Source organism: Dryobates pubescens, chromosome 1, assembly GCF_014839835.1.
Source record: "Dryobates pubescens isolate bDryPub1 chromosome 1, bDryPub1.pri, whole genome shotgun sequence".
NCBI classification, from domain to species: Eukaryota; Metazoa; Chordata; class Aves; order Piciformes; family Picidae; genus Dryobates; species Dryobates pubescens.
This window is the reverse complement of record NC_071612.1, coordinates 46303672-46315855: the sequence shown is the minus strand read 5'-3', so window position 1 is coordinate 46315855 and position 12184 is coordinate 46303672. Positions and strand designations below refer to the sequence as shown.

Here is a 12184-nt window from a genome sequence, read left to right as displayed (position 1 = left end):
GTAATTGGAGTCAGTAGTGAAGGGTCTGAAGGTCTCCGCAAATTTGCATCTGTTACTTAAGGATCTGTACCACCCTTTTGCTCAGTCTCAAAACTACAGGCTATGTATAGAACAAATACCTGAATGGAAACTGTAACTTTGACCTAGGTGTATTGGCAGACACTTATTCTGAAACGGTGATGTTGTCTTTAGGTTGATAAAGAAACTGAACCAACAGACAATACTGCAGGTTTCCTGTGGAAATTGGCATTGCCTGGCTTTGGCAGCAGGTACTGTAACGTTAATTATTTATTCCCCAGATTTGTGCTGTTATCTTGCACAGTGTCCAAGATTGCATATTTCTGCATAACAAACCAAGGACATCCCTATCCCAACTGCTTTCAGGCCAAATGGAAGGCTGTAAAATGGATCAGATACCATGAATATTGAAGAAGAGCTTTGCCAATACCGTCAAGAAAAAAAGCTTGCACACAGGCCACCCACTGTCTTACTATTGAATGATGACAGGAGCACTTAACAGCTTTCCATCTTGATGTAGTAAAATGTGTGTAATTAATTTTTGTATTGAAATGATCCTTGGCTGTTACTCTTCTGTATGCAATGTGAGCCGTTCTTTGTTATGCCGTTTAAATTACGGCAGTCTGTTGTGTTTCGCTCTTAGTTGCATGCCTGTTTATTTTGCCAGTGGCTTCAGACTGTGCTTTTGTTTTGGTGAAGAACATCCTACTTGATTTTTTATTTAAATTTTTTTGCCATCCTGAGGCTTGGGTGGAAGTGAAATGCCTAGCACCAGTTGCTGTTCGTTTTGACAAACTGACTTTTCTGTTGACTAGCGTTTTCTTGCTGCTCTGTTTCTGTCCTTGTTTCAGATGGTCAGTTCTTCTCATGGGGACAGAACAGCTATGGTCAGCTGGGCTTGGGAAAAGAATGTCCCTCCCAAGCCAGCCCGCAACGTGTCAAGTCTCTCGATGGGATCCCTTTGGCGCAGGTTGCTGCAGGTGGAGCCCACAGTTTTGCCCTCTCCCTCTCCGGAGCTGTGTTTGGCTGGGGGAAGAACAGCTCAGGACAACTGGGCCTAAGTGATGAACGAGGTATTGAAATGATGCTCCTAGATGAAAGAAGGGTGGACTTTTTGACCTAGTGTCTCATTTTGCAATTACTGTTTTCATTTTGCATTGACTATTTTTACTGAGTGTTTATGTAACCCTTGAGCAACTCAAGAAGAGCACAGAGGAGCAGTCTCTCTTTATGCAGCTTTGTATGCTGAGTGTGATGTCACATGGTATGGAATATACCTTTGGTCAGTTGATGTCAACTGTCTCAGCTGCATCCTATCTTACCTTTGAGTGCACCCCCAGTCTTCTCACTTGTGAAGTGGGGTGAGAAGCAGAAAAGGCCATGTGTGTGTGTGTAAGCATTTGCTCAGTGTTTACAGCACAAATCCAAGATGCAGCCCCACACTAGCTACTGTGAGGAAAATTATCCTGGCCAAAACCTATGTAATATATGAGAAGCTTGCTTTGACATGGGGCTAATCTTAAATGAGCATATAAGAGGTATCTGGGTGTGGGGCTGTGTTGGCCAGGGATCATACTCTGCTCATCCCCAGTACATGGCACTATAGTAAATACACAATATTTATGGTAAGTGAATCATGGTAAGACAGAGTGAGTTTTACTTAGTGAACATGAGTGACAAAGTCGACAAACATGAGTATTCTGCAGCAGTGTTACTAAACCAGTTATGCTCTAGAGGTAAGAATTGTCATTCCTGTCAAAATGAAGATCAGAGTGCTAAAATACAGAACAAAGTTAATGAAAAATGTGCTCTGATTTCAAAATCCATGGATGTCAGATCCTTGGGTGTGAGTCTTAAAGAAGGGACAGCTGCAGAGTGAAGGAGAAGAGCATTGTGTAGTGATTGGCAGTGATTAGTCTTTGCAAGTAGGAGGATCATCATCTTAAAGGATGACACCAGAGGGAAGGCCAGGCATTTAAATATACCTTGGGATTTAGCTTGTCGTGTGTCGTGCTAGTGTCTTCCACATGTCAGGATTGTACTGTATGGAAAATGTCTAAGCAGGATTTTGGAAACAAATGTTTGCAGTCAACAGTGAAGAGAGCAGAATGGAGCATGAGGCTGAAGGTGGATGTAGCTTGGCTGTGCTCATCATACTTCCCAAACTGCAAGTGCATGTTGAGTTTATAGAGGATTCTCAACATTTGCACACTGCAACAGTTTTCTTTGAGCTGGAACAAATGTTTCAAGAATTGAAGAAGGTAAACAGCAGCAAAGTACTTGGGGACATTGTTAAAGCTTCCATTGTGCCTGTAGACCCTATCTGAAAATTAGACTGCCAGTAGACAGACACTTCAGTTTGTGTTTGTGAAACACCATCTTTATTTCCTTTGTCTCCAATGCAGACCGAGAATCCCCTTGTCATGTGAAGCTGTTGCGATCTCAGAAGGTTGTTTACATCAGCTGTGGAGAGGATCACACAGCAGTTCTGACAAAGGTAAAAATGCTAACCTGAGAACTCTGGCTGCTGTCCTGCCTGATGGTGTCACATTAGTTTCCTGGGTAGTGGTATTCCATCCAACCACATTGAAAGAATGTAAGTGGAAAATGTATCTTAGTGCTTACTCTGAGATTTGAAGATATTAGTAATCCATTATGATAAACAGTGAGACTCAGGTGAATCACTCAAAGAAATTAGCTTTTAAGGAAAAAAACCTTACAAGCATACATTCAAAGGCATGATTATAGCATTTTGTTGGAAGATTAGAAAGAGTGATATTGTGCATCAGAATAAAATGCAAGTGAAAATGACTGGGTGTTTAAATGAAACATTATCAGTCACTCGCGGCATTTACAAGAGATGTCCATCTCCAAACCTGCTGTTCTCAAGTATACTTTAGCAGACTGAGAATGGGGCTTGGATTTGGAAGATCACTGCTTGGTTCTTGCTTCTTCCTGCCACTTCCTAGGTATTGCATCCTTTTTTTTTTGTGATTTGGTGTTTTCCACTGTAAAATTAATGAAACAGCTGTCTTTGGAATTGCTGTGGGGAAAACACCACTGTAGAAGATTAGTTCTGTGGAAGTTCCTTTTCAAAGGAAAAGGTCGCAGTCTTTTTGATCAGCACCTGACAGAGTTGGATGTAAAGTACCATGGAGATACAGGTGTTACTCAGCCATTTTTAAACCTGCTGGGATTTCAGACTTACCTGGTTGGGTGGAGGAAGCTTGTCTAATGTAGACATACCTAAAGATAATTCTTTTAGTCTCTGTTGGGTGGCAAGGTAGCTCTTTGGAAGTTGCATTATCAGAACCCAAGTTTTTCTGAAATCTTTGGAAATCCCCAGCAACCTCTGCCAAAGCTTGGGCTTGTATTGAAACTGGAAACAGGTCCTGCTGGGATATGGGTCCCTAAATGGAGCATATGCTATTTGATTTGCTAACAGAGTGGAGGGGTGTTCACGTTCGGTGCAGGTTCCTGTGGGCAACTGGGACATGACTCCATGAATGACGAAGTGAACCCCCGAAGAGTTCTTGAGCTAATGGGCAGTGAAGTATCCCAGATTGCTTGTGGCAGGTGAGTCCTGTGTCCAGTCAGAAATTTTCTATGGTGGAGGTTAATGCTGACACACAGCCTTGTAAATAGGAGGTAGAAGTTTTGCTTCTGCATCTTACATGTTAAAATTAAGTTAATTTAAATTTCATTTCCCATAAGAATTTTAAGGCACTCTAAAATAGGTTGTTTGGAATTGGAGTTGTTCCCTGCACTGTAACCTGGTAAAAGGTACCTTTCCATCTTAATTCAACCAAAATTTAGACATCTTTGGCTGCAAGTTTCCAGCCTCTTTCTTGAAGAGGGTTAGTAACACTGGTGCTGTGTTGTTGCCTTTCGACATGTACAGGAGCAGCAAATGACTAAGCTAATTCTGTCTGTGAGCCTGATACCAGCCCTATGCTGGCACAAGCTGCTCTTTGTCACGTCTACCTAAAGAGCTCCAGGGCTCCATCACATAAACTGGTGCCATCAGGTGGCAAAAGATGAGCATTGATGCTAGTGCAGATATGCTGCTTTACACCAGCTGCTGGCCTAGGGGAACCAAGAATAAGATTCAGTCTGGTTTTTATTTTTCTTTTCTTTTTTCCCCTCATTTAATTGTTAAACAAGGCTCGAACTTTGTACCCATCTCTGTTACAGACATCACACATTAGCCTTTGTGCCTTCTTCAGGAATGATCTATGCATTTGGCTGTGGAACAAGAGGCCAGCTGGGAACAGGGCATACTTGCAATGTTAAGTGCCCCTCTCCTGTCAAGGGTCACTGGGCAGCTCACAATGGGCAACTCTCAGGGAAGCCTGGTATGTACTCTGTGCAATTTAGAGGTGCAAATGGACATAAATAATTTCATTTTGTTTCACCAATGGATGTCTAAAAACATCTTGGCATTGCTCTGCAAAAGTTCTTGAAATAGCAAAAGTAACCCATCCTCCTGTCCTAAAAGTAGTGTAGGTGTGACTGGATGACCTCTTGCTTTCTCTGTTGATGTGTGCCCTCTACCTTTTTCTTTTCATGGCAGAGCTCAGCGTCTGGTGATCTTGAGCCTTTATGAAACTGTTCTAATACTAATTTCTGTGGGCTTTGGTTTCTCACTAAAACTCCCATTACAATTTTAAAATTACAACTTTTCCCTCCTGCCAGGCCTTGTCTCTCTCTCAGGGGAGCGCTACAGTGCTTGACTTCCAACTGACTTCAATCTGAACTTCAAGGGATCCAGGTGCTCCTTGTAGTGTAAAACCTGAGACACTGGCAGTGCAAATGTGGCAGTAGGAACTTGCATTCATCAACCTCTAACACGACTGTGTCTTTCTTCAACAGATGCCTGCAAATATCACATTGTTAAACATATCTTCTCTGGAGGAGACCAAACGTTTGTGCTTTGCTCCAAGTATGAGGTAAAATGAATGAAGTAGCTTTTCAGGTCTCCTCCCCTGTCTCAGACTACACAATGCATCTTTTGGTTTTGGTAATAAGCTTCCAGAGCTTGCCATGCCTTTTCTTTTGGACTTCCCAGTAATGCCACAGCTTCTTAACCAAACCTGTTCAGAGACCACCACACTAATGAAGCTATCAGTTACGTTTCAAACCCAGAGATTGTGGATAAGAAGGAATTGTTCTGTTAGCCTTGTCTTTGCTGAAATCTGTATCTTCTCACAGAATTCCTTGCCTGCTGATGATTTCCGGACCATAAATGAAACACGTTACACCTGTTTAATAAATGATGAAACTATAGATGTCTGGAGGCAAAAGCTTTTAGAAAAGAACAGTTCTAATTCTGTCAAGTAGGTATCATGGCACTGGACAAGCCTTTTTCTGAAAATGTTCTTTAAATCGTTTCCTTGGCTTCCGTGCCATGCTTTCGCTTGAAATTCAGCAGCTTTTTCAAGTGTGGTTCTCGGTCGTTTCCAAGGGGAGCACAGTTACCAGTCACAAGGCCACCAGGTTAGAACTTCAGAGCAAAACCAGAGGGATATGAGGCTACCACAGAATATTGCAAATGATGGGTGGGAAATGGATTTTAGTCCATCACTCTGTGCTTAGAGTTCATGAGAAACAGCAAGAACTTGTGAACAGAGCCATTCAATTCTTTCCCCTGTGTGCCTGCCATGAGTAGGACAGAATAGGTGGGAGGCACTGCTGGCAGTCCTGTTAGAGAGGGTCATTAACGTGATCCTGAATGAACTGTTTACCCTCTGTGCCTTGGAAGGGGTGATCCTGATGTTATTTCCCATAGAAAGAAGGATGAGACTTGAAGAGGTTTGTTGGGACATCGGTTCATAACCACCGTGTCTCTTTTCTTTTGTCTTCCTGCTGCAAACAGCAATGTTGTTCAGATACTGTCTTCAGCTGCCTGCTGGAATGGAAGCTTCTTGGAGAAGAAGTAAGTGGCAATCTTACAGAAGTGTGGCTTTCCCTTCAGGCAGCCTGGAATCCCTTCACTCACTGTTGCAGTGGGATTTGATTTTTCTGATCAGGGAGGAGATGGGGGCAGAGAGTGTCTACTAAAGAAGTGGGTGGTCAGAGCTGGATAAGGAAAGCAAATGGTCTAAGCAAGTACATGGTGAGGGTACTGTAAGTGGCACAGATTCCTTGGAGTTGTCACAACTGGTTTTTGTGCTTATGAAATGGAGAGGGCTAGGAATCAGACAGAAAGGGAAATGAATGATGTCAGGTATATGAATAGTCTCTCACCCAGCTGAGCTAGCTGATGGGCTGTGATGTGTATGGAGGTACACTTCAACACAAGCTGATCTTGAAAAATACATTTAAGGAAGCATGGAAGCACATTCCTTTTAGGTGACCTCAGTTGTGGAAAGTTCTGTCTTCCTGCTTACAAAAGCAGGAGTTTCAGATGGGTGTAACCAACAGTAAGTGGTGACAAAGCTGTAATATGTGTAGCTGAGTCAAAGGCTGTGGGTTGGGAAGGATTGGGTTGGTTGTGTCTGTAAATGTTGGGGAGGTAATAGCATAAGATGAAGAGGAGGTGAATTTTTTTCTGATAGTGTGATGAGTAAATGACCTGTAATTAGGTGAAGAAAAGCTTAGCTACTCTGAGTAATCTTTGAGTAATATTTTCCAAGGGCAGCTTGGAGACAATTTACTCATTGTTCTTGCGTTTTTCTGCTTGTCCAATGGTTTCTTCTTTGGTGTTGAGACAAGGCAGCATGCTACTGCATCCAAGAGAGCTGTCATGTTGGTTTGAAATGTTTGTTGGGGTGTCGAAATGGAGTCAGTGGAAATAGTTCCACTTCTTCTATAAACGTGGAAATGAGTGGAGTTTGACTTCCACTTAGCGATACCTTGGCTAGTGCAGGACCTGAAGTGAAAAGTTAAATTTGCAGGAAAAAAAGTAAAAGTTAATTTTACACAAAAATCTTTGACCAAAGGAATGATAAAATTAGATGCCACCATACAGTAAAGTGGGTCTGCATTTAACCATGTACCTTTATATGTGAAGCCTTATGTCAGGGTGGATTGGATAGAAATACCCTAGTATATTCCTCCAGTATTCTAATGCCACATGGACCTGTTTGCAGTGCAGCATTGTGGTACACAGAGTTAGATGGAAAAGCAGCTTTTCCATGACTCTGTGACTGGGCAGACTCCAATAATACTTCTGCAGGCTATAGCCTCAAGCACTGTGTGCCACAGTATGACTGAGAATGCATTTCCAGCTCGGTGCCTCTGTTAGGGAAATAGTCATTCTACTACAGCAGGCTATGCTTAGCTTCTCATGTTGTTAGTCACACCAGCAAAGTGACAAATGCATCCCATCTTTAGTAACTACCTTTTCCTTCAGAGTGTCTGATACAGCACAGTCTTGGATGAGCGGTTACAGATTTGGGAGATCCTTGATGTCAGTGGAATTGTAGCAATGACTTCTTTTACTAGCTGCAAGATTTTATGTGCAGCTTTACTGCTGGCATTGGTGCCGAGAGCCTTTGCTGCAAGTGCTGATCATGCTCCAGATGTGGACTTAGACATTCGCTGTTGCTAGATGTGGCTGCTTGTCATGACCCTGTATCCCAAGCCAACCTTGGGCAGCAGTGTGGGAGGTTGTGCTAAGATTCAAAAAATTCCCCTGGAGTGAGAAAAAGTGACTGATGGCAAACGTCAATGAGTTAAGTTTATTAGAGCCAGTGGAAACTCCTGGTAATGGACTGGAGCAGAGGGAAAAATCGGAAGAAAAAGAAGTGGGGAAAAGGAGAGAGAGAGAGAGAGAGAAAGAAATAGAGACTGACACGAAGTAAGAGAAAGAGGTATCACCACCCTTGATTTCCACGAGGTCTCATGGGCATAGTTGGAGTTCTTGGTGTGCATTCCGTCAGGGTCGTCTGTAGCAGATGCAACGCCTGGACCCTGCAGGTGGTCTCTCCAAGTCACAAAGAGAGGTGTGCATGAGTGAGGTGTCACAGAAGGGTGCCATTGGCCTTTCGGCGGCGCTGTTGCAGTGGTTTTAAAGAGGGAATTTGTGCCTCCGGGGAAATTATGTCTTAAGTTTCAAGTCATTTGGCCAAACTGCAGTTTGCTCCCAGAGCTATTAAGGCCACCACCCTGTCTATTAGAGACCAGGTATTGTCACGCCTTGTTTGAGACAATAGACTCATTAAGGGCCACAAGCCCTGTCCTGCAACATGCATTGTTTTGAGGCAGTAGGGGATTGGGTTATCACACTGCTAAGGCAAGCCTGCATACAGCAATAGTCTTCACTGTCCCTCTTACACAGATAGCCTGAATAAATGGCAACCTTTCAAGCACAGCAGAAACGATGGTGCATCTTTGTTATAGCTGAATACCGTGTGAAGCCTGAAGATGTTCTCAGCGGTGCTGAGTTGTGTTTGTGGTCATTGTTTTGCTTTAGAAAACGGATTTTGCTATAAAAGTAGTGTGTATGAAGACATATGATAGGCACATATTGTCTAGGCAGGTTCTTCAGTCTGCAAAGGGATCCTGGGGAAATCAAAGGCTGACAAAGTGTTTCTCTGCAAGAATCCCAACCCTAGGTGAAGCCCAGAGGAGTTCAAAAGGTAGAGCTGTCCATCTTGTCTTTAGCAAGAAAATTCCAACTTCTTCTTTCTTTCTAGACGGGTTAATTCCTTAGAGGTGATTTCCCCCGTGCTTGCCCTTGGGCCATGCCAATGCACAGGTAGTGGTGTCTCTTCCTGAAACTTATGCCTGTCTGTCTGGGATTTTTTTAAAGAATCGATGAACATTTTAAAACCAGTCCAAAGATCCCAGGGATTGATCTGGACTCCACCAGAGTGCTGTTTGAGAAGCTGATGAACTCTCAGCACTCCATTCTCCTAGACCAGGTATTGCACTTCTGGGGTTTTGGGTATTCAGAGGGGAAATACAGACTTTATTCTTCTGTAACATGCAAGTACCAGCAGCTGTATTGGGAATGGCTGTATTGCAAATCTGCAGGCCAGATCATTCCCATGAATGGATCAATGGATACATCTCTATTGACCTGGGCTGATTGTTACCTTCTCAAAATGTGTGTCTAGGGCTTGTTTTTAAAGTTTTGTCTCATGGTGTTTAATACTTCAAGTGGCTGCTGAAATGAATTCCACATACGTTATACTTGTAAATGATGACTATGTTCTTATATATTGCCTGTCAGCAGTTGAGTGCTTTATGGTTGTATAACTTACTCTGACTGAGGTTTCTTTCCTGAGTGCAGAGCTCTGGGATAAAATCATGTATGTTCCACATGCCATTTTTTAGCTACAATTGTTACAGCTTTACCTTGACTCTGACTTCTACTTTTAAAAGAAGAGTGTGACCTTAACAGGAGAGGTTAATTAACCTTTAGTCAGCCCTGCAAAGATCTATCCAAAAGTTCATGCATTTTGGAGAAATTGGGACTTTAGTCCTCTGATGGAGTGTTTTTACAAGATCATCAGCAAAAAGCTGTTAAGTCTGCACATTCTGAGTGTGGTCCAGTTCTTCTGTTCTTACACATCATTTGCATTGGAGAAGCTCCATCACCTATGGTAAGTTATCTTCTTTTGTCGTCTTTTCTTCTAGATACTGAAGAGCTTTGAAAGTTTTTTGATTCCACAGCTGTCCAGCTCACCACCAGATGTGGAGGCAATGAGGATCTATCTGATTCTCCCTGAATTCCCACCCTTTCAGGATTCCAAGTATTACATCACCTTAACGCTTCCTCTTGCAATGGCTATCCTGCGCCTAGATACCAACCCCAGCAAAGTTCTTGGTAAGAAGCCAGCATTTCAGATGCCTGTTGTCCACCTGGGGCCCAAAGTGTTGCATTCAGTTCCAGTGCTCTGTCACCCTCGCTGTAAAAAAGTTTCTTCTCATTTTGAGGTGAAATCTTCTATGTTCAAGTTTGTATCTGTTGTTCCTTGTTTTATTGTGCACCACCGTAAAGAGTTTGGCCCCCTCCACTTACACCCACCCCTCAGGTATTGACAGACATTGATCACATCCCCTCTCAGTATTCTCTTCTCCAGACTAAACAGCCACCAGTCTCTCAGTCTCTCTTCTTAGGGGAGGTGCTCAAGTCCCCTAATCATCCTCGTGGCTCTTCACTGGATTTTCTCCAGCAGGTCTCTGTCTTTCTTGAGAGGGGGAGCCCAAAACTTGACACAGTATTCCAGATGTGGTCTTACCAGGGCAGAGTAGAGGGAGAGAAGAACCTCCCTAGACCTTTAGTTGTTCTATTCTGTTAACAGCAGCTGCAATGTTAATTGGGTGTTATTTGTCATATTGGGTCTTGTTATGAAGCAGTCGCCTCTAAAAAGTAGCTGTGAACCAAAAGGACTCAAGGAATCCTGCCCCCTTCCCCTATAAACTATGAGGTAATGATGAATGTGCCATTCAGGTGAGATATGGAAGTTCATTACAACAATACAAAAACCAAAAAGATAATTTCAAAGAACACTTTTTAGGGAGGTTTATCTAATTTACTTTATCTAGTTTGCCTACATTTAGTGACTCAGGTCCAAATAAATTTGCTTGCCTTTGTGAACATAGATTTTTATATATCAAGAAGGTTAAATAACCTTATTCTCTTAAACTCAGTCAGTTTTATCTACATTAGAACAAACATCCTTTCTGTACAAGGTGAACAGAAAAATATAATACAGAGTTCTAGGTGCAGAAAAACCGATTGACTCATCTGAGACCAAGCTGAACACCCCAGCTCTTCTCCCACTGCTGGGTGTTCTAATTCCTGCTAATATTATTTCATGCGAGGTCATTTTAAGCTGAGCAGAACAGATACTGGTTAATGATTGTTACTCATGTTTGCTGAGATACTCTTTTTCTTGTTATCTTACTCTTTCTTAAGTTTGTCTTATACCAAATCTCTTATTATTGTGTACAATGCTTGTAATGCATTCAAACCTCCAGTGAAGTTTAGTCATTTTACTTTTACTCTACTCAAAGAAGCTTCTGAACAATGTCCCTCCTCTACTCACAGTAGTCCACTGATTGCTAGCATACAGAAATGTAAAGGATTCTCATACTTTTTGCCTGCTGGAATCTCTTGTTCTGCTGCCACTTGAGGATACTTTGATGTTTGTTTCTAATACTTGTTATGATCCCAGGCTTCAGCTTCTGCTTTGCAGGGCGGGGTTGGTTGGCAAAGAAGCCAATAGTCAGGGTCCCTTCAGAGGAGAGAAAAGGGTTATGTGTCCTTGGCAAGAAAGAAATGAGCTGCTCTGAAGAGGGTGAGTTCAGATCTGTAGTGGAGGTGTGCCAGGAGACATGGTCTGACACCTTCTAGAAAAGTATGTGGTACTACAGAGAAGTGCCCAGGCAACTGCTTTCTTAATCACTCATGAAAGGCAATGGTTTGCCTGCAAGGTGACAGTGTCTTGGTCAAAAGATACTTGAAACAGTACCTTGAAGACTGAAAAACTTTGAATTCAGGCTCTCTCACTGATCAGGGAGTGGGGCTGGGTAATGACTGGGGTGGTTGTATGAGAGTGTAGAGGGAAGAGCTTTTAAATTTCTGATACCTATCTGACTCTGCTCACTTTCCTGTCGCTACAGTTAGAGAAACAGGGAAGTTTTGATTTGATCTTTAGGTGTGCTTCCCAATTTTCAGCTGTAACCCTTTATGTAGGGTTTGCTCTGTCCTTTAATTCTGGACTTCTGTTGATGTTCCTCTGCTTTCCAGATAACTGGTGGTCTCAAGTGTGCCCAAGATATTTCCTCAGGCTAGTGGACCTCTATAAAGGGGCAGTGGTTTACCTCCTCAGCGGAAGAAAGACACTGTTGATCCCAGTCTTGTTCAGTAGCTACATTACAGCTGCTCTCAGACTTCTGGAAAAACTGCACAAGGTAAGAGAAAAACTGGGATTCCTGTTGGCCCACAGATTCAGACAGGGACTAATTGACTGGGGCAGAATGGTCATGGCCCTGGCTTGTGAATTGTGTCACTGTCCACCAACACACAACATGGGGAAGATGTAAATGTTTGTGGTTTGGTGGCTTTTGTTTCGTTTTTGTGCCCCCCCACCCCTGAATTCATGGTACCCTGAAGATACAGACCTGTCTCAAACACTAGAATGTTGCTGCTGAGCCACCAGACTGTATGAGCAGTGGTATCACAAATACTTGTCCCTTGATCACAGAATCG

The 12184-nt window shown here is 42.8% G+C and overlaps 1 protein-coding gene across 1 annotated transcript in view; it reads left to right on the top strand.

Moving 5' to 3' along the window:
* Positions 1-12184, top strand: part of LOC104298056 (probable E3 ubiquitin-protein ligase HERC3) — a 51435-nt gene that overhangs the window by 22111 nt on the left and 17140 nt on the right. The window contains exons 4-14 of the mRNA XM_054164943.1: positions 193-269; positions 870-1091; positions 2424-2515; positions 3464-3594; positions 4213-4373; positions 4891-4967; positions 5230-5354; positions 5894-5953; positions 8774-8885; positions 9604-9793; positions 11723-11886. Coding sequence (XP_054020918.1) covers positions 193-269; positions 870-1091; positions 2424-2515; positions 3464-3594; positions 4213-4373; positions 4891-4967; positions 5230-5354; positions 5894-5953; positions 8774-8885; positions 9604-9793; positions 11723-11886 — 1411 coding nt within the window. The remainder of the gene's footprint in view (positions 1-192; positions 270-869; positions 1092-2423; positions 2516-3463; positions 3595-4212; positions 4374-4890; positions 4968-5229; positions 5355-5893; positions 5954-8773; positions 8886-9603; positions 9794-11722; positions 11887-12184) is intronic.